The 24,418-nt window shown below is 38.9% G+C and overlaps 1 protein-coding gene across 1 annotated transcript in view; it reads left to right on the top strand.

Annotated features, from left to right (window-relative positions):
* The window catches only part of LOC134572878 (heat shock factor protein 3-like), a 96,292-nt gene extending 73,654 nt beyond the window's left edge, over window positions 1-22,638 (top strand). Inside the window, exons 6-13 of the mRNA XM_063432157.1 lie at window positions 9,391-9,452; window positions 12,551-12,632; window positions 13,910-14,076; window positions 15,922-16,131; window positions 18,216-18,318; window positions 19,816-19,881; window positions 20,000-20,060; window positions 21,043-22,638. Coding sequence (XP_063288227.1) covers window positions 9,391-9,452; window positions 12,551-12,632; window positions 13,910-14,076; window positions 15,922-16,131; window positions 18,216-18,318; window positions 19,816-19,881; window positions 20,000-20,060; window positions 21,043-21,335 — 1,044 coding nt within the window. The 3' untranslated portion in view covers window positions 21,336-22,638. The remainder of the gene's footprint in view (window positions 1-9,390; window positions 9,453-12,550; window positions 12,633-13,909; window positions 14,077-15,921; window positions 16,132-18,215; window positions 18,319-19,815; window positions 19,882-19,999; window positions 20,061-21,042) is intronic.
* The last annotated feature ends 1,780 nt before the right edge of the window (window positions 22,639-24,418 follow it).

The following is a 24,418-nucleotide window of genomic DNA, read 5'->3' on the forward strand; positions in this document are numbered from 1 at the left end:
ATTTTTACATAATTTTAATGTTTCATAAGGACTATATTACCACCCTTGTCAGCAGGTTCTATAATTGTGTCTTCAGCTGATGTAAGTTCTCTTAGAGCCATCCTTTCGTGGATTGAAGGGTTGTCGTCTTGTGTAGATGAGTTAATTTGTTCTAATTCCTGAGTTTTAAATTGAACAAATAAATCTATTTGTGGAACTTTGGAAAAGTTGTGAGTATACCAACTCCTATGTTTTAAATTACTCATTGGTCTTGGTGAATCATTTTCATCTAATAAATCTGTGAGGGTTTGTAAATTAGTTTTATATTCCACGTTAGCCCAAGGTCTTTTGTTAGTGTTTTTTTTTTTTTTGGTTTTTTTTTAATGCAAAACCTCTAGAGCCAATTTTCTGCCAAATCTTTAGTCCATTCGAATTTGTCCCAAGAAACACTAAAAGTTCTTTAATACTTGGGCTCACCCTGCAATTCCAGCAATACACAAATAGACTATTAACTAATCTTACTTGTATATTTCACCTTATGTTTTTGGATAATTTTATGTAAGTTTTTTATTCTTTATATTTTTTTTAATTTGTATTATTGATTAGTCTTATCAATAAATATTTTCTAGTTTACCTGTTGATTTACCAACAGTAATACTTTATATACCGTAAATATATTAAATGTTCAATCTGATACCAGTAGGCAAGTACCTCTCTATTCTGTTACTTTCTACTTAGGGTTACCCCTTTATCTTGCCTCAGCATCTTTGACATTCCTAGTTCCTACCAATTTACCCATTACAATATGTGTCTATAGAACATTTTAACACTTGAGAGGTTTTAGAAATACTTTTATTTGTATGTTTATTAATGAGATTCTCAAAGTTAGAATACTCTTTAATCTGTAAATGCTTAATTAGGTGATGAATTCTTATATAATTTTACAATTGGTTTTCTATTAATCCAAATTGTTTTTTTAACTCGGCAAACTATTTAAATTTCGCCAATGGGGCAATTTTAAGAGAGGTTATGAATTCCTCAACTTCTCCACTTTGATAGATCAATATCTTTTATATAGAATTGTATTGCTTCAATAGGTGTAGATAGGAGTGTATTGAAAATCCCATATATCTGCTTGAAATTTTTTAGGGCTAGAATGATATAGTTTACGATTTCATTTGAAAATTTAAAAAAAATATGTAATAATTATGGTCAGTCCATATTAGATTTAACAGATATTTTAAACCTGGATCATCTTCCATTGACTAACAACTTGCATTAACAGAAATCTGATAATCCCACTTTACACAGTGGGTAAACATAGTGATATTGTCTTTCTATTATGTCTAGGAGATTTATTCCACGTTTATCTGCTTTTTTTAGTTCAAGTATAAGCGATTCTAGGTGTTTCTTCCGCCAAATAAGTCATAAATTGTTTTTTAAATTGAGATAGACCATGTCTTGGGACTTTTAGAAGTATTGATCTGAACAGATATATAAGTTTTGGTAAAATATATGCAGTAATTGTGTTCAGTTGACCAAGCCATGAAACGTCAAGGTTTTTCCATTTTTGGAGATCAGTTTTGTATGATAATAAGATATTTATACCATTGATCAGGTCGCTAAGTCTGATCGCTTCTGCCAGTGGTTCAATAGATAAGCTATATAAGAGAGGCGCCAAAGGGCATCCTTGCCTTGTTCCGTTCTTAATGGAAAATCAGTCAGATATCATACCAGGGCCTAGGAATCAAGCTTGAGGAGTAATATATAGAGCCATAGTGCAATCCTTAAAGATGGCCAGGCCAACGTTCTCAATCACCATGTCCACGAAGTTCCAGTTCACCCTGTTGAATGCTCTTTCTGCGTCCAAAGCTATAAAGGCTTGTTGGTACTTTATGTACAGTTGAATGATTTATCATATTTTAAAAAAAATTCGAGTATTGTCAATCATATCTCTTCTAGGTACAAATCCAGTTTGGTCTTTATGTATTAGTTCTTGTATTACTATTTTTTGTCTTTCAGTCAGTATCTTAGAGAATATCTTGATATCCAAGTTAATTAGAGAAATAGGGCGGTAATTCGATGGGGTTTCTGGATCCTTCCCAGGCTTAGGAATCGGTAGAACGTTGGCCTGTAATAATTCCTGTGGAATAATCTTACGAACTGTAAATTCATAAAAGGTTTGCTGTAATATTGGAGTTGTGGAAAAGCCATCTAGACCTGGAGCTTTTCCTGTTTTTAACCATTTGATTGTGTTTTGGATTTCAGTAATAGAAAAAGGTTTATTTAAGGCTAATTTTCAAGGATTCAATTTTGGAAGATTACATTTTTCATGAATTTTTTATCATCATTTTAGTATCTTCATTAGTATTGTTATTTTCGAGATTATAAAGAGATTGATAATATTTCCCGAAAGCTTCTCCAATTTTCTTAGGAGAGAGTCATGTTTTGTCACACACTTTTTCTAATATGTTTGTTCCTCCTTTTAAATTTTAATTTATTGGTGTGGAGATTATCGGTTCTATTATTATTAAGATACCATTTTTGTTTTAACGCCAACAAACTTATCTCCATTTTTTTTTTTTTTTAATAGAATCTTGAATATCTGTAATACCATTAGAAGTTATTCAATTTGGAGTAGCTTTGTTTATTTTATCTAGTTTAGACAGAGAAATATATAGATCTGACAGGGATTTCTCATTCCTTTTTTTCCAAATAGGATCAGAGTTTAATAAAAAGGCTCACATAAAACATTTGAATGAACACCATATTGATGAAATTGCAGTTTCCCCATTTTCATTAATTTCCATAAATTGCTTTGCCTGTTTGATTAGATTGTCAGTATTTAATCCTGGCGAGCAAAGCAGTTTATTCAACCGCCATCCTGTTTACGGTATATACTTTTTGTTGTTTTTGACCTTTTGGCCCATAGTCCGACCATGTTATTGAGCTTATCTTTGAGGAAATGAAGTTGTCTAAAGACTGCACCTTAGTAACAAAAACATAGATCCTAGAATATGAACCTTTGAATAGAAATTTAAAATCTTTACTACTGGGATTATGCATTCTCCATATATCATACAGTGATTTTTTTTTTGGGGGGGGTCAAATAATCCTGGAATACATTGGCAGTATGTTTCACCTGCAGGTCCGCAGACTTGCTAGTTTTAGATCAGGCACGCAGTTAAAATCTCCACCTAGGATTAATATTCCCTGCAATACAGTGGGACCTCGGTTTACGAATTTAATTCGTTCTCCGGGACGTTTCGTATTGCGAAAAATTCGTAAACCGAAACACGGTTTCCCATAGGAATGCATTGAAAACCAATTAATGCGTTCCGGAGGTGAGAAAAAAGTCAAATAAAGTATTTTATCTGTTCAAAACTCTTTATAAAGTGCACTTTAAAGGCATAAATACTGTACAGGGACATGGTTAATCAAGAAATAACATTTCAAACATCCAACTTTGTTTTAAAACATCACACATCAACTTTTAAAACATGGCAAAGTTTTGATAACATGGTACAGTACACTTTAACTGTACATAAATCACACGTCAACAGGGAAAACATGGAAAATAGCAAAACAATTTCAACACTGTTTGGAAGATGAGGAGGACGAGGGCAATTGGGCAGCACTAACACAAGCCGGTTCTTCTTCATGTCTAGGCTGTTTTTGTAGGAACCTTTCCATTGTCTGCTGCCTCTGGCGCCTTTTAAGCATCCCTCGGAAAGGGGACATGATGTCTGTGTCAAAACTGCTCACAAGTCTGTGGGCTAGAGTCTTATCTGGGTGGTGCTGCTGTACAAAAGTCTGTAGGTTTACCCACATTTGGCATGCCTCCTTGAGTTCCGTGGAAGAGAGCTGTTCCTCACTCATTTCCTCCTCCTCCTCAAATGCGATCTGCTCCTCCATCGACTCCTTCTGCAATTCCACCAGCTCCTCGGTGGTTAGGTCACGGTTGTGTTCCTCCACCAGCTCGTAGACATCCTCCTCAGTCACCTCCAGGCCCATGGTCCTCCCCAAGGAAACAATTTCCTCCAAGACTGTTGACTCTGGTGCAGGTGCAGAAGCACTGGAGGCAGGTTTTACAACACAGTCTGGCCAAAGGTTGCGCCAAGCAGAATTTAGGTTTGTCTGGCTGACCCCGGCCCAGGCAATGGTGATAATCTGCAGACAGCTCACAATGTCAAAATGCTCTCTCCAAAATTCATGGAGGGTGAGGCTTGAGCGATCTGTCATCTCAAAGCATCGCCGGAAAAGCTCCCTTGTGTAGAGTTTTTTAAAATTGGAGATGACCTGCTGGTCCATTGGCTGGAGTAGTGGGGTGGTGTTAGGCGGAAGGAACATGACCTTGATGAAATTAAAGTCCTCCAGCAAGTCTTCCTCGAGGCCTGGAGGATGGGCAGGAGCATTGTCCATGAGCAGCATGGCCTTGAGTGGCAGGTTATTGTCCAGAAGGTACTTCTTCACAGCAGGACCAAAAACCGCATTGACCCACTTCACAAACAAGAGGCGTGTGACCCAAGCCTTTGCGTTAGACTGCCACAAAACGCTCAACTGCTCCTTGTTCACCTTGTGTTTCTTGAAGGCCCGTGGGTTCTCTGAATGGTAGACAAGCAGAGGCTTGATCTTAAGGTCCCCACTGGCGTTGGCGCAGAACAGGAGGGTAAGACGGTCCTTCATCGGCTTGTGGCCAGGCAATGAGGTCTCCTCTTCTGTGATGAAGGTACGCTTTGGCATCCTCTTCCAGAAGAGTCCAGTCTCGTCGCAGTTGAAGACCTGCTGAGGAAGGTAGCCCTCTGAAACTATGACCTCCAGGAACTCCGTAGCAAATTCTTCAGCTGCAGCAACATCAGAACTTGCAGCCTCTCCATGCCTGACCACACTGTGGATGCCAGATCTGTTCTTGAACCTTTCGAACCACCCCCTGCTGGCCTTGAAGCCTTCTGCATCTGCTGACGTTCCTGGCTGTTGTTTGAGGAGGTCAGCGTGCAAGGCCTTGGCTTTTTCGCAGATGATCGCCTTGGTCACTGAGTCCCCTGCACGCTGCTTCTGTTCAATCCAGAGCAGGAGCAACTTCTCGACCTCGTCCAGAACAGGTGGGCGTTGCTTGGAGACCCTGGTGACTCCCTTGGCTGCATCTCTCCCAGTAATCTTCTCTTTCATTTTTAGGATTGTACCGATTGTGGATGCACTCCTTCCATACTCTTTGGCAAGGTCGGTCAATCGCATTCCTCCTTCATGCTTCCTGATGATTTCCTTCTTGTCCTCAAGCAGAATCATCACCTTCTTCCTCTTCCCAGCTTCCACTGCTTTCTTGGGTGCCATGACACCACCGTCCCTATGTATGCAAAAAAAAAAATGAAAGATGCTTTACACCCATATGAGCTGGCATGGAAAACAACCCCACAATGCAAAACACACAGTAAAAGGCATGCACAGCACATGAGCTGGCATGGAAACCACAGTAAAAGCCATGCACAGCACATGAGCTGTAACAGGCATGCACAGCACATGAGCTGTAACAGGCATGCACAGCACATGAGCTGTAACAGGCATGCACAGCACATGAGCTGTAACAGGCATGCACAGCACATGAGCTGTAACAGGCATGCACAGCACATGAGCTGTAACAGGCATGCACAGCACATGAGCTGTAACAGGCATGCACAGCACATGAGCTGTAACAGGCATGCACAGCACATGAGCTGTAACAGGCATGCACAGCACATGAGCTGTAACAGGCATGCACAGCACATGAGCTGTAACAGGCATGCACAGCACATGAGCTGTAACAGGCATGCACAGCACATGAGCTGTAACAGGCATGCACAGCACATGAGCTGTAACAGGCATGCACAGCACATGAGCTGTAACAGGCATGCACAGCACATGAGCTGTAACAGGCATGCACAGCACATGAGCTGTAACAGGCATGCACAGCACATGAGCTGTAACAGGCATGCACAGCACATGAGCTGTAACAGGCATGCACAGCACATGAGCTGTAACAGGCATGCACAGCACATGAGCTGTAACAGGCATGCACAGCACATGAGCTGTAACAGGCATGCACAGCACATGAGCTGTAACAGGCATGCACAGCACATGAGCTGTAACAGGCATGCACAGCACATGAGCTGTAACAGGCATGCACAGCACATGAGCTGTAACAGGCATGCACAGCACATGAGCTGTAACAGGCATGCACAGCACATGAGCTGTAACAGGCATGCACAGCACATGAGCTGTAACAGGCATGCACAGCACATGAGCTGTAACAGGCATGCACAGCACATGAGCTGTAACAGGCATGCACAGCACATGAGCTGTAACAGGCATGCACAGCACATGAGCTGTAACAGGCATGCACAGCACATGAGCTGTAACAGGCATGCACAGCACATGAGCTGTAACAGGCATGCACAGCACATGAGCTGTAACAGGCATGCACAGCACATGAGCTGTAACAGGCATGCACAGCACATGAGCTGGCATGGAAAACAACCCCACATTGCAAAACACACAGTACAGTACAGTTGTAACAGGCATGCACAGCACATGAGATGGCATGGAAAACAACCCCACATTGCAAAACACACAGTAACAGGCATGCACAGCACATGAGCTGGCATGGAAATCACCCCCAGAATGCAGAACACACAGTAAAAGGCATGCAAACAACCAAGCTCAGCTCCCTACCTTTCCACTTCTTTAGATGCACCAAAAAGGCTCCAAACCCTGCTGCAAATGGCTCCAAAAGGCTCCACAACTTGCTGCAAATGGCTCCAAAAGGCTCCACAACTTGCTGCAAATGGCTCCAAAAGGCTCAACAACTTGCTGCAAATGGCTCCAAAAGGCTCAACAACTTGCTGCAAATGGCTCCAAAACCTCTCCAACACCTCCACACTACACACTCACGTGCTACCCACACTTCAGTATGCAGGGGGCGGAGCTATAAACCGGGACACTTGTTTCGTATTGCGAAAAAAAATCGTAAACCGAGGCAATTTTTTTTACGAATTTTCATTCGTAAACCGAATTTTCCGTTAACCGAGGCGTTCGTTAACCGAGGTTCCACTGTATTTGGTCTATTCTATTTTATTATTTTTTGAAAAAATAGAATTTGAGATTGGTTAGGACTATAAATGTTTACCAACGTATAAACAAGATCATTTCAAGATCAGAATGATATATCTGCCTTTATCGTCATTCTCCTCAAAGATAGGCTTAAATTTTACCTTATTCGAAATTAATATTGCCACCCCTTTTCTTTTTATTTGTGAAATTTGATTGGTAAATAAGTGGAAAGCGGAATCAGTCCAATGAGTTTCTTGGAGGTAAGCTATATCAATAATCATTTGACAAAGAGAATTATACAGATTGCCTCTTTTCTGGGGAATATTCAGACCCTGGGCATTGATTTAAAAAATTTGCCGTCATACCCGTATAGACAGAGTACAGTAAACACTGGTTGCAGCATTGATGTAATGTGTAGGCACAGTCAGTCCACACTGGCTTATGCATTGATGTTATGTACATTACACACTGATGGTTTTTGCATTGATGGAATGTACAGTACACACAGATGGTTTCTGCGTTTTTATGTAATGTACTGGTCGCTGTGTTGTAGTAGACAGTGCCCACTGGTTCGTGTTTTGATGTACAGTGCATACTGATAGTTACTATATTTCATATTTGCAGGCTGTGCAGGGAGGGTGTAGAGCTGGGATTTGGGAGGAGGAAGCAGTCGGAGCCAGGGAAGTTACTAGTTATGATTTGTAGAGGCAAGGTTAAGATGTATGGGAAAGGGTTCTAATGCAAGGGGCAGATATTGTGGGCATGGTCTGACAGAACACCAGCAGTGCAGATAAAATACTGGCTGGTATAGCAAGAATTTTTGCAAAATGATCAATAGTAATTATTGTGTTGGCGCTCTACTACAGGGTGGTGCAGGTATTAGAGGTAACCCCCATAAGGACTTCAATAATGTATACAAATAAATAACTATTAATACCGCACTCAATGGCATATAATATGCATTAAAAAGAATCAATATGATGAAATGCAAAAATGAATTATACACTTGATTACAAAAAGCTGAAGAAAATAAACAAAAATGAAGACCACTATTGCCAAATATACAGAATGATGCACACTCTGTTAATTAATCTACAGTAGTTAAGACAAACTTCCATAATTTATACATACAAAATATATATACAACTATATACACCCTATAAATATAATTTTGATGAAACTAGTAGATTCAAACGATCTGTGGTGAGATCCACCGATTTTTTTTTTTTTTTTTTTTTCATTCATAAAGCTGCTTATTTTTTCTAGTTTTCATTTTTTACTTTTTCACTCTTAATTTTTTCACTTTCTTCATTTTTTCAAAAATTTGCTGTCTGAGTAAACTATCAATTGCTATTATTGGTGGATCCACCAGACTGTATATGAACTACCAGTTTCATAAAAATTATATTTATAGAGTGTGTGTATAGGTGTATATATTATGGAATTTTGTTTTAACTACTGTAGATGAATTAACAGTGTGCATCATTCTGTATATTTGGCAATAGTGGTCTAAATTTTTTGTTGATGATCTTCCTTTTTTTCAGCTTTGTCATTAAGTGTATAAAAAAGAATTTTTGCATTTCAACATATTGAATCGTTTTGATGCATATTATATGCCATTGAGTGCAGTATTAAGTTTTTTATTTGGCAAGAATTTTTGTCCCAGCCTGGTCGTTATCCTGGTTCCTGGGCCATTACAACATCCATATACTGAACTGGAATAAAGTTACTATACTGTTATGTCTTGCAGTATCCTGTGCCATATACCATGTTCCTTAACTTTTTTTGCATGTCTAAAGGAACACACTTATTCGGGGTCTCTTTTCAAAATTCGTAATTGAAGTATTTGAATAAACTATAACATTGGCTACATCTGTATCTATATAAGTTTCGAAGTGTCCCACATGGCTAATTCCTAAAAACACAAAAAAAGTGAACAAAAGGTGATGAGATTGAATACTATAAATCAAATAAACACTTCTAAATAATAACAAATACAAAAATGGTGCACTGCATCTTAAAAGACGATAAAAGTAAAAGTGCAAAATATATTGTCAAAGTGCAATATTTTATAAAGTCCAATTAAATGCATTTGCAGAATCATTCAGTGATGACATTACATCAAAAGAAAAAGCAATATAGAGTAACACAGTTTTGAATAGAACATTGATCTAAAAAAATTTTTCTTTTATGTCATGTCATCACTGAATGATTCTGGCAATTTACTGTATGTCATTTTCATAAGATGCATTTGTTTCACACACACATTTTGTTATACAGCAGGCATTGTCTGTATTTTTGACTAATATAATGTTTTCTTCTTCATAGATACTTCAGTTCATCATTGGTCTAATGAGAGGAAATATAGTAATGGGAAATAATCGAAAAAGGTATTTACAGTTTACATGTGTTTATTTGTGATGTCTTTGCCTATTTGTGCACCGTATTGACCAAAGCATGTTTTAGGACAGTGGTCAGCAACCCATGGCACGTTTGCCATGCATGGCACGAGATGGCTTTGCACAGCACTCAAAGCTACCAGAGACAAACTGTGGGACTTCAGATATCTGCTAGTGCAAGTTAGAGCCGGACTGCGTAAAAAATTAGGCCCGGGCATTTTTTAATCGGAGCGGCCCCCTAAGAAGGGGGCGGGGCCAGAGAGGGTGTGTTTTGTCATCACTAATGACAAGCACACCCCCTCTCAAAGTGAGCATCTTAGTTCAATGTGCAGAGCCCCGCTGAAGAGCTCTGGCATTAGAAAAAGGCCCTGAATTTGTTCTGCGCAGCGCAAGCAAATTTAATAACATGCTTGCGCTGTGTTTGCTTTTAAATTGTCTCTGGTGTCTCCACAAGTGGGATACCAGAGGACAAAAGGGCCAGGAAAGTGCATGGTGCATATGTTTAGAGCCTGCTTGTGGGATTGCGTGTGTGTAGAGTGTGGTGTGGTATTGTGTAAATAGGTCAATTTAATTTGTGTTTGTGGTTGTGGTGTAATATGTGTGGCTAGGGGCTGTAGAATGTGTGTGTATAGGGGGCCTAGTGTTATAGGGGATGTAGCGAGTGTGTGCATACGGGCTGTAGTGTGTGTATAGATGATGTAGTGTGTAGAGAGGGTGTGTTTAGAGAATGTTGTATGTGTTTGCTGACAAGGAATGTAGTGTGTGTAGGTGGTGCAGTGTGTGTGTGTGTGTGTGTGTATGTATGTGTATGTATGTGTGTAGAGGATTAAGAGTGCATATAGGGTAAGGGGTCTAGCGTGTATCTGGAGCGTAATGTGTGTAGTGGTGCAGTGTGTGTGTGTGTGTGTGTGTGTGTGTGTATGTATATGTGTATATATATATATATATATATATATATATATATATATATATTTGGACGTATTGTATGTGTGAGGGGCGCAGTGTGTGTATGTAAGAGGGGTGCTGTGTGTGAGGGTGTTTTTATCTGCACAATCTAGGTTTCTAATTTTCTGTCTGTTAACTCACTGAGGGTTATTTTTATATAATATATATATATATATATATATATATATATATATATATCTCTGGGGGTGCGCTGTGTGTGAGTGAGGGTGCTGTGTCTGTCTGGGGGTGCGCTGTGTGTGTGTGTGAATGTATTTTTAATTTAAATTTAAATATATATTTTTTATTAATAAAAAAAAAAAAGTTATATCCCATCCCTCCTCTTAGCCGTTCTGCCTAGGGGGGCGCCATGCTTCCTTCCCTGGTGGTCCAGTGGTGAGAGTGAACTCTACCCTGCATGCTAGAGTTCACCCTCGCGAGATCTTAGCGTTGCCGCGGCTAAGAATCCCGCAAGAGGACCCGGCGGAGCTGCTGGCCTGAGCTCCGCCTCTCTCCTGCCTCCTTCCCTCACACTCCAGCCGGCGGCCGCCTGTAACTGTCTCTGGGCCGGTGAGGGAGATCTTTGATCTCCCCACCGGCCCATGGAGGCACACAGCGGGGTCGGCGCTTGGGTAGCGCTGGCCCTGCAGGGGCGATCCTGTGATCTCCCCTGCCGGCCACGGCCATCGCAGCCCACCGGGCATTTGCCCGGTATGCCCGATGGCCAGTACGGGCCTGGTGTCAAGTATATATTTGATTGCAGGTCATGATGGATACATTTCAATCTCCCCACCGGCCCATGGAGGCACACAGCGGGGTCGGCGCTTGGGTAGCGCTGGCCCTGCAGGGGCTGGCAGGGGAGATCCTGTGATCTCCCCTGCCGGCCACGGCCATCGCAGCCCACCGGGCATTTGCCCGGTATGCCCGATGGCCAGTACGGGCCTGGTGCAAGTATATATTTGATTGCAGGTCATGATGGATACATTTCAATGTATGCATTGCAGCCCTTACAGGAAGTGGTCTGAGATCACTTCCTCCTTGCACATATGAATAGGAATCCACACTTGCGTAGTGCAGCCTACAGCAGCTATTGACACTCCTGCTCTTGACCTGTACCTGACCGGCCCAATCTCCACAACCAAGACACCAGGGAAGCCACCCACACTCCCTATTTCACACAGAGCTACAAAAGAAGCATCCCCCTCATACACAGTGTCACTTGCACACTCTCACTAACACACACACTCACTCAGTCACCTACACACTCACTAACACACACACACTCTCACTGACATTCACAGTGTCCTTTACACACTCTCCATAACACACACACACACTCTCTCTGGTTTAACACGGTTATATCATTCTCGAACCTTGCACATATTATGTCAGAGGCGCCGTAGCTCCACCAGCCAAGAGCATCTCATTGTATTCTATTATCTGAACACAAAAACACTTTCAAGCAAGGGTCACATCACATAGTATGAGTGGAACATCTGAATAACATTATTGCAGCCTACTATCTGTTTGTACTTGGCCTTGGACTCTCTAAAAGTAGTAGAGAGATCCTTCCTATTTCTTGTCTTTAAAGGATCACTATAGTGTCAGGAAGACAAACTAGTGCGCTGAAGTGGTCTCCTCATTATTATGCAAGGAACTGCATAGGGTAAAACCCCTTCAATTAGTTACTTTAATCCAGCGCCATGCTCCCTCGGCGCTGGTGACCTCTCCTCCTCCTCCAACGTCAGCTCCATGCGCATTCAAACAGTCCATAGGAAAGCATTTCTCAATGCTGTCCTATGGACGTTCTGCACGCTGAATGCGATTTTCACATACAGGGACGCAGAAGCGCCTTTAGCGGCTGTCAGGAAGACAGCCACTAGAGGCTGGATTAACCCTGCAATGTAAACATAGCGGTTTCTCTGAAACCGCTATGTTTACATCTGAAGGGTAAACCTGGGAGACCTGGCACCCAGACCACTTCATTGAGCTTAAGTGGTCTGGGTGACTATAGTGTCCTTTTAAAGATCTGGGAGAAGGCAAATCTTAACAGTAGTTTAATTTATTTTCGACATAGAAATATTTTGTTGCTGTATTTTTTGAGAATCTTCCAGTTCAGTGATTTATTTTTTTTATTTTTTTTTCAGAACCTTAACAATTGAAGCATCACAACCACCCTCAAAGTACGCACGTCATGTTTTACACCTTCCTGAGGACACTGGGAAGCAGGTTTGTTTGAAGTTAATTATGTTTGTGCTTCAATATAATTACCAATATGGATACCAAACTCTCCTAGATCCCAGGGTGCAAACGGGCCTGAGGTTGGCCAATCCTCACAATGTGATTTGCAAAAAAGTAATGTTGGTCCTGGCACTTAAGTTCAATCCAGTGGGCAGATTTATTGGAGCCGAATCAACTTCTTTTTGCAAATTCTGTTTGTGCTGTCTCTTCAAATTTTGTAAGTTTTTTTATTTTATTATTATTATGTTTGCCCAGCCCTCTTGCAAGAGCATGTATGACTTGTTGAGCAATATTAATTTCCTTGTACAGGGTGTCTTCTCTTTTACCCTATGCAGTTCCTTGCATAATGAGGAAGTGTGTAAGTGCGTTACTTCTGACACAATGGAAAATGGTTTCTGGAATCTCCTTGGTAAATAAAAATAAGCAGTATCTTAACTCCTTAAAGACACAGCTTCAGAAGTATATCTTGCACTTAAGAACACAAGCAATTTTTGCATATTTTGCTGTTAAACTGCTATTTGCATCTTTCTTATCTTATTTATTGTACCATCATATATTATATACAGTTTGTTAAAGGACAAAAAGAGCTTTAAAGAGCTTTAATTTGATGAGCATATAAATCTATAATTACGCAGACATGTTAGTGATGCAGCACACTTCATGTGTCCTCTATTAATTGTTAAGAAGTGTATAGTGGAAGGAAAAATACCCCTTTAGCTAAAAGCAGCAAGGTGAATTGTTAGTTTCAAACTCACCAAAAGATTTTGCATTTACGTGGCAGTGAGCTTACACTTTATTGGCCATATGTGTGCTACTAAAGAAACCTCCAGCAATTTAAATGTGAATGGATTAGGGAAACTGCCAAGTAATGTTTTTTTTGCTTTTTATTGTATGTATTGGGACTAATGTGTTCTACAGTCATGGCTGCCGCCCAGGAATTTTGGCAGTTTCAGCACAGAGCTTAAATTTGTATGTTTGTATTTGCATTAATTTTAATACATGATGGACATTTTCTGTCTAGCGTCCTTAAGGGTAGGACTCACATGGCGGGAAATTTCCATCCTGGGTCGTGAAGTGTTTAAGGTGTCAATTCATGGAAGATATGTATGAAACCTTTTTTAAAAGTTTGTTTGTATGATTTTCTGATGCCATTCTAATCCAACAATTCAAACATACTTCTTCTTCTAAATACCGAACCCGAGATACAATCTGACGTGTGGTTAAGTCCTGCACAGTTATGTAATTTCATGTCACCTATCCTACAGATGAACCGATCTTCACAACATCCTGGAAACTCTGCAGATGATGGTCTTGTTATCCATGAAGTCTTAAGTCCAGGAGAGGGAACATCAAGTGATCAGCCTACCAGTTCAGAACAATTGCTACAGTGTGAAATTCAGCATGCAACACAAGCAAACACAGAAACACATTTGTAAGTTCAAGACGCCCCTTTTCTTATATAAATGCAAAACTCTAACATAGAAAGCCTTAAATCTTGGGTAGCTTTCATAGAAAATGTTATACTTTTTTTTTTTTTTTGGGGGGGGGGGGGGGGGGCGAGAATGTTGGCTTCTTAAAAGTCAAATTGTATAATTGGCTTAATATCACAGGAGATTGTACAAACAGGGAATTATCACATATCAAAACTATGTTGCTGACCAACACTGCTTCAGAGTAGCTCATACTTAAAAATGGCACTTAAAAATTATCTTATACTATTAATTATATAGCCAGAACTTGTGGTTTATGGCAAATGCAGATGAGCACTTTGCAGCAATTCTATTAATAATATTATTGTCTTAGCTATCAATTTGTTAATTGTAAGTGGAGCTGTTGGGTTAAACTGCAGTTTTGGTCTCTTTGCAGTTAGCTGTTAGGGGAGGTGGAGATTTAAAATCCCATATCAGGCCACATCCAAAATTTACATTTAGTAAACAAGAATTTCCTTAACATAAGGTTAGAGCTCAGACAAAATATTCCCAGGAGTGTGCATGCTAATAGTATCTCCACACGTTTGAAAAAGCCGCTTGATATAGCTCTTTGAAAAGTGTAGAGACACACAACATTTTAGGCTGCTATTGCCCGTGTTATTGTGATGCAAATAAACATTGTTTTTTAAACTTTTGCAGTGCTAAGCTCTTACTATCCAGAGGTACTCTTGGCACCCACACTATTGTGAATATTAAGGTGGAAATTTTGTAATCGCTCTACACAAATATAGCTTCTTACTTGGATAATGTGTACAAAAGGGGGAGGCATGTAGCCAGCACTGATTTCCCTCCACCCTCAATTACAGTGGTTATAAGAAACTGTATGCAAGTAGACATGTGTGGGGGGGGCCTTCTCTGACCATTACCTGTAAAAAAAGAAAAGCAACATTGTTTGATTTTGTTTTGTATTTTATTGGCCTATGATCATATTAAAGGGTTACTCCAACCACTGTAATGGTTATAACTGTAGGGGTACCATGGCACCATTCCCAGGTAATTGGGCAAACCATCTTACGATTTACCTTTTCTGGTCGTGCCAGTCACTCAGTCTCTCCTGTAGGCAGGTTTATGACTCCAGATTCTGCAGAAGCCGATTCTGTTCTTGATCCTCATTTCTCTGCCTAAAGCAGTCTTCTGATGCTGTCAGCCAATGCATTGGTGTCTGTGCATTGAAATTTGCAGAGAACTGACATTAGCCTGGGCTGGCTAACGTAGGTGTACTTTCACCTTAAGTAGCAAATGAATTAAACTTGGTATGCTTAGCATTTAACAGCAAAACACTGCACATATATACTCCAGGCACCATGACCTCTCCAAATCATTGGTAATGATGGTAACCCTTTAATTTGATAAACTTACAGAAACATAAGACTAGATATAAATGCACCCAAGAGTGTTTGCCCTACTTCAGAATAAACATTACTGCATACACCAATCAAGCTTAGAACAAATTAATGTTTTATTTATGCCATTTCGGTATGGAGAGAAGAAACTCCTTTTAACTGCATTAAGAGCTTAGGGATGGAGGTTATTTCAGCTGCTCTGTACACTACATTTAAGACCTTATTCAAATCATTGTTTAATATATCTTAAATGGAGATGTTGCTTACAGCTTAGATTGGGTAATGACCTTGGCATATAGCAAGGCATGAGGAATTTTATGAAGTAAAGCACATACAAAAAAAGTATGTGGTAGTCCTTTCTTGCAGTCTGTGATATGCAGAATTTTTGAGTCTTACTCCTCCCTACACCTTCCTTTTCCTCTCCTTCCATTTTCCCCTTTTTAGTGATAAAGCTGAGACAAATCTGTTAGAGGAGCCAGTCCTTAATGCTCAATTGTTAGAAGAAAATCAGGCTGTTGTCCCCAGCATCTATACAAATGAAGATTGGTTGGCGTTGGACGTGTTTCAAGCAAACTCTTCTGAGGATACAGACAGTGTCATTAACTCCATCATCAACGAAAACAATAGTGTGAGCAGTGCAGACATGCTGGATTGGTAAGCGGTTTCTGCACTACTGTTATTGAAGAGTGGGAATTTTAAAGTGGAATTGTCACTTCCCAAGGCTTTTGTTTTTTTTAAATTGTTTACTTCCGGTTTAAAGTGACACTATAGTCACAAAAACAACTTTAGCTTAATGATACAGTTTTGGTATATAGGTCACGCCTCTCGCTGCCATCTCGCTGATCAATTATCTGCCATTTAGGAAGTGTGTGTGTGTGTGTGTCCCTAGTCACCCCTACCTGCATGTAACGTGCATAGCCTTCCTAAACACTTTCTGTAAATTGAGTTGTGGTGTTTATACTTCCTTTATTGCATACTTTAATCTCGAATTTATTATCTCTTGCAACTGTTAATAGCTTGCTAGACCTTGCAGAAGCCTTCTGTGTATGATTAAAGTTCAATTTACAGAGGAGGAGATATAAACTTCTAAAGCAAGTTAACATTTGATTGAAATGGAAAACCTTTTTATTTCCTTCTTGCATGCATGCTGTGTGAGTCACAGCCAATGAAGGTGTAGGTTGGACTGCATGGTCCGAAACAAAAGTGATTTAACTCCCAAATGGCAGAGAATTTAGCAGTGAGACTGAAGGGGCATGATCTATACACCAAATTTGCTTCATTAAACTAAAGTGGTTTTGGTAAACTTTTAAGGTGTGAAAAATAAAATGTCAAATGTTGGAAGCTCCACTTCTTTATCCTGCATTTGCACTCCTCCTGTTTAGTTCCCTGTCACACATTATAATCTCTGCCTTTACACCTGGCAAGCTGTACAGAGAATGCACGCAGTAGAGAACAAACAATGCTTCTATTTATTTTTATTTGAAATATATGGCCTGCTTTGTCATGTCATTTTCTAATTATTCCATATACATTTAAAACAGTCTATGGTCTCATGGGGAAAAAAAAGTTAAAACTAATTTTGAAATGTAGGTTGGAAGTTTAAAAGTGTGAAATAGCTGTTTGCTAATTTGACTGATTTGCCTTGACATGGTAGAGATATGAAAATAACATCAAGGAAACATCATTGTTGACTCCAAATCTCAGAAATAAATAGAACAGTACTACCTTCTTCAATAAAATAAGTAATAACTTTTTTTATTCACATCTTAAGGCATTAAAAATAAACAAATATTCCCCACGGTCCCAACACGGAGTGTCCTCCATATAGCAGCCACAGATCTTTGTGTTTCGTATTAAAGAGGTATACTTTGTGAAGATTAAATAATGCTGCCTAGACACCATGAATAAATAAGGAAAATGGATGTGTTCTTTAAAAAAAAAAAAAAAAAAAAATGGGAATAAAATTAACCTGTAAGGAGAAGACCTTTTTCCAGTAAAAGAGGGGAAAATGAGTTCAGAATTTAAAGAGACCATTCCCTTAAAATTTTAATGTGTAAAACCCATGTATTCACTTAGTAAGAGCAATTTATATAAATATCCTAAAGAATAAGTGCATACATATTGCTAATGAGCTTTAGTCTTTTATTCGATTACTTTTTTTATTACATAATAGTTTAAATGGTCATTCTTCCTTTATATATTTTTTCATGGTATCCTTTCATTTGACAATGCATTATATATTTTATAATCTTGTCCCTAAGATATTCTTGTTTTAAATGTATTTCTCAAAGATAATGTGTCATTTTTTTTTTCTTGCTTTTAATTCAATAGTAAGCGTACGTGTGTGTTGGTTTTTATTTTTCCTCTTGCCTAGGAGGAGATGAAATAGCTTGGCTCTCCTGTTTAATGTCAAGCTCTTATTGATTCTATTCACATTGCTTTTATGGAAATGTCATCTTTATGGTTGATTTTTCATGTATCAAATTTTCCAACTATTGTTTGCACACCATAAAAAAATGGAAAACAAGGAGAAAATGGCAAACACTGTGGGATGCTTATTATATCGCCATGCAAGCCACTCAAATTATAATCCCCCTCAAACAAACTTTGTTTTTGGCAGCATTAAATGATTCTTTCCAAATCTTATTGAACACTGTAGTTGTGAGCATGTTATGACAGCAAATGGTATATCTTTAACAATAGAAACAATCCATAAATAACTGTCCTTTTATCTGCAGCGAGGATATTCAGGACTTCTTGAGTTGTATTGATGCCAGTCTGGAGGACCTGCAAAGCATGCTCTCCAAGAAGATCAATGTGGAAGCAGATATTATTGAAGGGGTATGTAAAAAAGATTCTCATTTGACCTGGAAAAAACAATGAAAATCTGACTTAAGTCCGTATGATTCAGTTATGCAGACATTAAAGAGTTGCTTTAACAAAAAAAAAAGTTTTTGGTCTGAGTAACCATTCCTATACTGATTTCCCCCTCCCCCAAAAAGATGAAAAAGAAAATGGCAAAAACTTATCACCTTTCCAGCACCAAGGTCAAGTTCTCCCTGCACCTAGATTCTCTGCGGCTGTCATCATTGCCCTTTTGCAAGGAAGAGAGGGATGTCAAGAAGGACTGGGTGAGGGGCATCAGATGCCACATTTGTAAAGAATCTACGTAAGCCTGCCCAAAACTGGCTAATGATGCCACAGTAACGCTACAGGAGATGGAATTAAACCCCTGGCAGCAGAAGAGTTAAACACTGTTTCATGGTGAAACTCTGGACATAAATATTTCAGGAACATGACCACCTCAAATCAGTGAAGTGATCATGGTGTTTGGAGTAACCCTTTAAAGTAACAATATGAAAATGTATATTTCTAACAGATATTGGGTAGATTTAGGGCCCTTTATATTGCTTAGAGAAGCACTGGGGGAGCTATGTCACATGTGCAACAATCGCTGTGTAGCACCATGAAATGCTTCCCAAAGACAAATGCTTGTTTCTCTGTGAGAAGCTCTCGCAGCCACTTGAAATGCTCATTCAAAGTTAAGGAGCAGGAAACTTTTTTTGTCTGATGGCTGGGAGGGTAAAACTAATATTTATAAAAGTGCCAATTTCTCTTGAAAAATCAGCATTTTATAAAAGAAGACAAAGGAGACGGACAAATTTAAGGGCTTTAGGGTACTAGAGTGTTCATTTAACACAGGCTTCCCTAAACTCCGGCCCTCCAGATGTTGCTGAACTACAACTCCCATGATTCTCAGCCTATCTATTTCATTCATAGAATCATGAGGTTAGCAACATCTTCAGGGCCGGAGTTTGGGAAGGCCTGATTTAACAACTCTGTGCATAGGGTACTTTAAGAATAAATACTGAACTCCTCTGGAATACAAATTTTGTCAATCAAAATAAGTAGCATGTTCCTGAACAATTGATCGGCTTCATATTACTACTTCATAGTCAATACAATATTACTATCTTTGAGAAAACCTGGTGGATTGAAGTAGAAAGGCAAATAACAGGGTGGGAAAAGGAATAGAACTGATATTTTCATTATTTCCTGAGTTGTTTTATAACTTGGCTCTTAGACAGGTCAACACACAAAAATAAAGATGCCTTCACCTAGGCACCTGCACAGATATGAATAATCATCGCCAAGAGCACTCCTCTTGAATAGGAAATTGTTAATATAAACTACATATAATATATATGCAACATAGAAGGATAACTGTAAACTCCCAGTCATATGTTTTCAAAGCCATCAATTTCATGTATTTCCGCTCATTTGAGCAGTAAAAACACTTCAAAGTCACTCTTTATCTTTTTAACTTACTTTTTGCAGCAATTTAAACCTGACTTGTTATCCTCAGATATTAAAGTAACTGAAACCAACGCCAGTTTATCCAGAGTAAGTATAATTTTACCTTTTTTTGCCAGTGTATGTGGATTTATTTTTGTTTATCTTTTCTTTATATAAAAAATTAGCCATCCACTAAATTTTCAGTATGATTTTTTTCTTATCACAGGATTCAATGGCCAATGACAAGAGGGTTGTAGAGCCTGACCTTGATGACCTACTCAAAAAAGGTATGAAAGTGTTCCTATAATTTTTATTTTGCTAACCTACAGGAACTATACTTTTATCTTTCATTTGAACCTGGAGACGTACATCACTGTTGAGAAAAATATGTTCAAAATTGCCTTTTATATATTTTTATTTTCTTCCTCTCTGTAAATTGGGTTAACTTAGACTGATTGGTCCATGTTGATTTCTTTAGAACTCCTCTTGCTCACCAGTGAACACGGTTAAGGACACATGACATGTGTGACATGTCATGATTCCCTTTTATTCCAGAAGTTTGGTCCTTAAGGGGTTAAAGGAGTCTGGTGTTTTCTTGATAGTTTCTAAAAGTGTTGATTTCGATAGAGATTGACATTTTTATAGTTGGGTGCGGAAACCCCTCCCTGGTTTTCTTTCACTTCCATTAGTTCCACAGTGCTAATGGAAGCGGCAGGTGCGCTGTTCTGGTGTGTGCCTGCCTTTCACTCTTCTCAATGATGTGTGTGTGATTGTGAGCTGTGTTCTGCATCCGTCTCACTGCTGGATTAGAGGCAAGTTAACTGCTTACAGGCTTTTGAGGGAGGAGAAGGGGCCCAGGAGATTTCCTAACATCCTGTATGCACTAATTTAGAATGCTGGGCTGTTCAATTGATTCAAATATATCTTTAATTTAAAGTGAACCTTATTCAAATACAATTAGTAAAAGGTACTTTAAATGCAAAATGTGAAAATTCTCTTGTCATATGTAACATTTCATCTTTGAAGATTAACATTTCTACCTCTGCGCAAATTATTGAAGTGGGTTGGTGGATAATACCGTAGATGTGCTGTGGATACGTTCCCCTGTCTTCTGTTGAGAGAAGAAAATGCATTTTTATGGGGCTTACAATCATGAGCTTGAGGAATTCCCAGTTATGCTTCATTTTCACTGTTAAACAGTATTGCTGTCCTGCATTCAAGCCTACTTGTTGCGCAAAATGTGATTTTTTTTTTTTTTTTTTTTCCCAGACAAGCAGCTGATGCACTACACAGGAAATCCTTTGCTCTCTCTATTTGATGAGTTAGAGTCAAACAGCGGTTTTTCGTCAGCCCCAACTGCTCTGTTGACAGGAAAAGATGATAACCTTCTTACTGGCAGCTCCGAAGAACTAAGGATCAATTCTCTGACTGTGGACACAAGCAAGGAAGCAGACTTGCTAGTAGAGGATACCAGTGGAGCACATGAACTGATGCCTATTTTTGTCCTCAGCCCAGTTAACAAATTATTAGATGAAGTCACAGAATCTGATACAAATGTATGAATGAGGTATTATTTAACATTTGTAAGTCTTGCCAGCAGGTAGTGCAGGAAAAAGAGCTTTCTACCAAGCAGTGCCTATACAACTTCAAATTCTGCTAGATGATTTTGCAATAGTTCCACAGTATTTTACCAACATTTTATTACCATTTATTTTTATTACCACTCTATTTTGTGTTCTTTCACGGCTGGATTATAATACTTCTAAAGTTTTAAGCCAGACGATGGGCACTTTGCTCGCTGGGCTCAAAAGATGCACCTTGTAAATTACTGACCTATCTAAAGTTGAAACAACTTAATGTGTTTGTGGTTTCTCTTGAGCAAAAGACTTGACTATTATTTTATGTTTATAGACTGCCTCCACCGATGTGATCAATGTCATGTGTATTGACCTAATTGAGCTTCAGGTTGAGGTGCTTCCAAGTGGACTCTACCTACAGCTATGCTTTTAAATATTAAATTCTAATGGTGTGATAGGTGCTTTTTTCTTAAAGTGTGTAAAACGAATCCGCTGCATACACAAATGTGGAATACCAAAAAGTGTGGTGCACTCCATATGAAAATGTATATGTTATCAAATATACTATGCAATTCTTACTGTAATAGAAAAAAAACTTTAGGTATTAAAAACACCTGCAACAAAAAAGTGTACACAATAATGCAGAAACACCATTAAATAGCCCCTTGTGTGGAATACACATTTAAGAATAGCTAACTTACATTTGAGAGAAAGTAGGGAGAATCCGATGGTGTAGATTACCAACGCTTCAAGTATACTATTAACAAACTTAGTTTGTATCCTGTTAATGTTTACTTTGTTTATATGAAATGGCTTGTGTTCATTGATTTGCTTGTGGCTCTGTCCTCCATACCATCCACAAATGTATGAGTAACTGGGTCAGCTTCAGGTTAAGTATTAAACTCTGAGTTGGGAAAATTTAGAAGAGACTGCATAGTTTGTCTTTATCCAAGATGACTGCCATAGTTGTTACGATCTTAGAATTCAGCAGGCCCAACTACTGAGTGTGGCATACCACAATCCTTTGTGGATTTTTTTTTTATTTTAGTTCTGTCAGCATCTTAGAGGTACAATTGAAATAATTATCTGCAATTTCCTAAAAACTTGGCAAGTAAAATGTTCAGATGATATTATCGCCATTTATATAGCGCCAACAGATTCCGTAGCGCTTTAAAATATTATGAGAGGGGGAATTTAACTATAAGACAATTATAAGAAAACTTACAGGAATGATAGGTTGAAGAGGGCCCTGCTCAAACAAGCTTACAGTCTATAGGATGTTCTCTATAATGTTCGGCCCATCTAGTCTGCCCAATGTGTTTTTTTTTTGTTTGTTTTTTAAATACTTTCATTAGTCCCTGGCTTTATCGTATAGTTATGATAGCCTTATGCATATCCCCTGCATGCTTAAACTCCTTCACTGTGTTAACCTCTACCACTTCAGCTGGAAGGCTATTCCATGCATCCTGTCTCGTCTTTCCTGGGGTATCCTGAGAGACATGGGGCACAAAGAGACTAGGGGAGACATGAGGATCCTGGGAGACACCGAGACTTGGGTACACAGACATATGGGGACACTGGGAAACATTGAGACACTAAGGGAGAAATTAAGACACTGTGCTGGGAGACAGGGCAGAATCAAACTAAGTAAGTAGTTTTTTTGGTGATGTTAGAGAATGTTCTGTTATGTCACTCCTTGTGATTTACATTGTGTGATGTCATGCATGCATAAGTAATTATGCAAATAAGTGTGGTCTGTATTTTTTTTCCAAGATTTTCTAATTCCTAATGAGACCAATTATATTTGTGGAATTCTTAATCATAAGCTAGGAGTGATCCCAGTAATGCCAAAGGCAAAACCATACTGACATGACCAATGTGGTATGTTTACACATCAGATACATGGATTACAATTGCTTCTATGAACATTGATAACGGCTCCCCTTATGTGAGCAACATACAGAATCCCAAGATGGTTCATGGCAATTGGGGCATCTACTACTTTCTGAATACTTTCCTGTGCTTCTATGTCATGTAAATGTTGTAAACAGCTTGGATGTAAAGGCCCTTTTTTCAGTTTTTGTTTTTTTTTTTTTTATCATGGTTTATGGTACTCGTGACTTTAGGATGCAGAAGAAAGTCTCTTTACTATTCAGTCTGTGAGTCCCTAAAACCTTCGATACTTTCTTGACAAATTCATTCAATTCATCGTGTCTAAATCATTGCTTGTTAACGCAGACTCGACTGAGCTCTAAAGATCATTCTACCAATTATAATTATGAAGGACAAGAGGATCTCCTTTTTTGGTTCTCTTTTATCAAGCGTTCTAAACTAGAAGGCGTCTCTATTATTTAATTGTGGTTTCCTCTAAACCAATTCAGGCATGATGCATAGCTTTCTGTTTAGACTAGGGGTGCCCAAAAGGTAGATCCCCAGATGTTGTAGAACAAAACTCCCATGATGCTTTGCATGCCTTTAGAATGACAAAGTATTAAGGAAGCTGTAGTTTTAAAACATCTGCGTATCTACCTTTTGGGACCCCCGGTTTAGACTATGCTAAAGTCTCCTTTGAAAACAGTATTTCTTTTTGCAACCATAAAGGACACCTTTGTCAGAGATTGACTCTTTCTGTCTTTTCCATTTTTTCTAGCGATGCAGGTCTATACATCTGCAATATATTTAATATTTTTTTATTCATAAAATGTTAATATATGAAGCCTTTTAAGCAAAATTAAAAAAAAAACGATTTTTTTCATCTTAAGATTTCCCACTGTATGGGGGAAATGGAGAGGCAAAGAAACACTCCAGATGTCATCTTTTTTTCCACAGTAGTTAGTAGTTGCACCTCAGATGGACATGTAAAACAAAAGCAGAAAAAAGTCCAATGTTGCAGCATATTTGGATACTTGAATAAAATGAATGTGGAAAGCCACTTACATTTAATAGAGCTACAGGCCAGCTCTAGGGATTCAAGCTTGGGTGGAATAATGCCTGCCTTGGGAGATGTAGGTGCTTTTCATTTACCAGTATATGTACCCAATGAAATATTGGTATGGAATGTTAATCAA

The sequence above is a fragment of the Pelobates fuscus genome, chromosome 9 (genome assembly GCF_036172605.1).
Source record: "Pelobates fuscus isolate aPelFus1 chromosome 9, aPelFus1.pri, whole genome shotgun sequence".
NCBI lineage: Eukaryota > Metazoa > Chordata > Amphibia > Anura > Pelobatidae > Pelobates > Pelobates fuscus.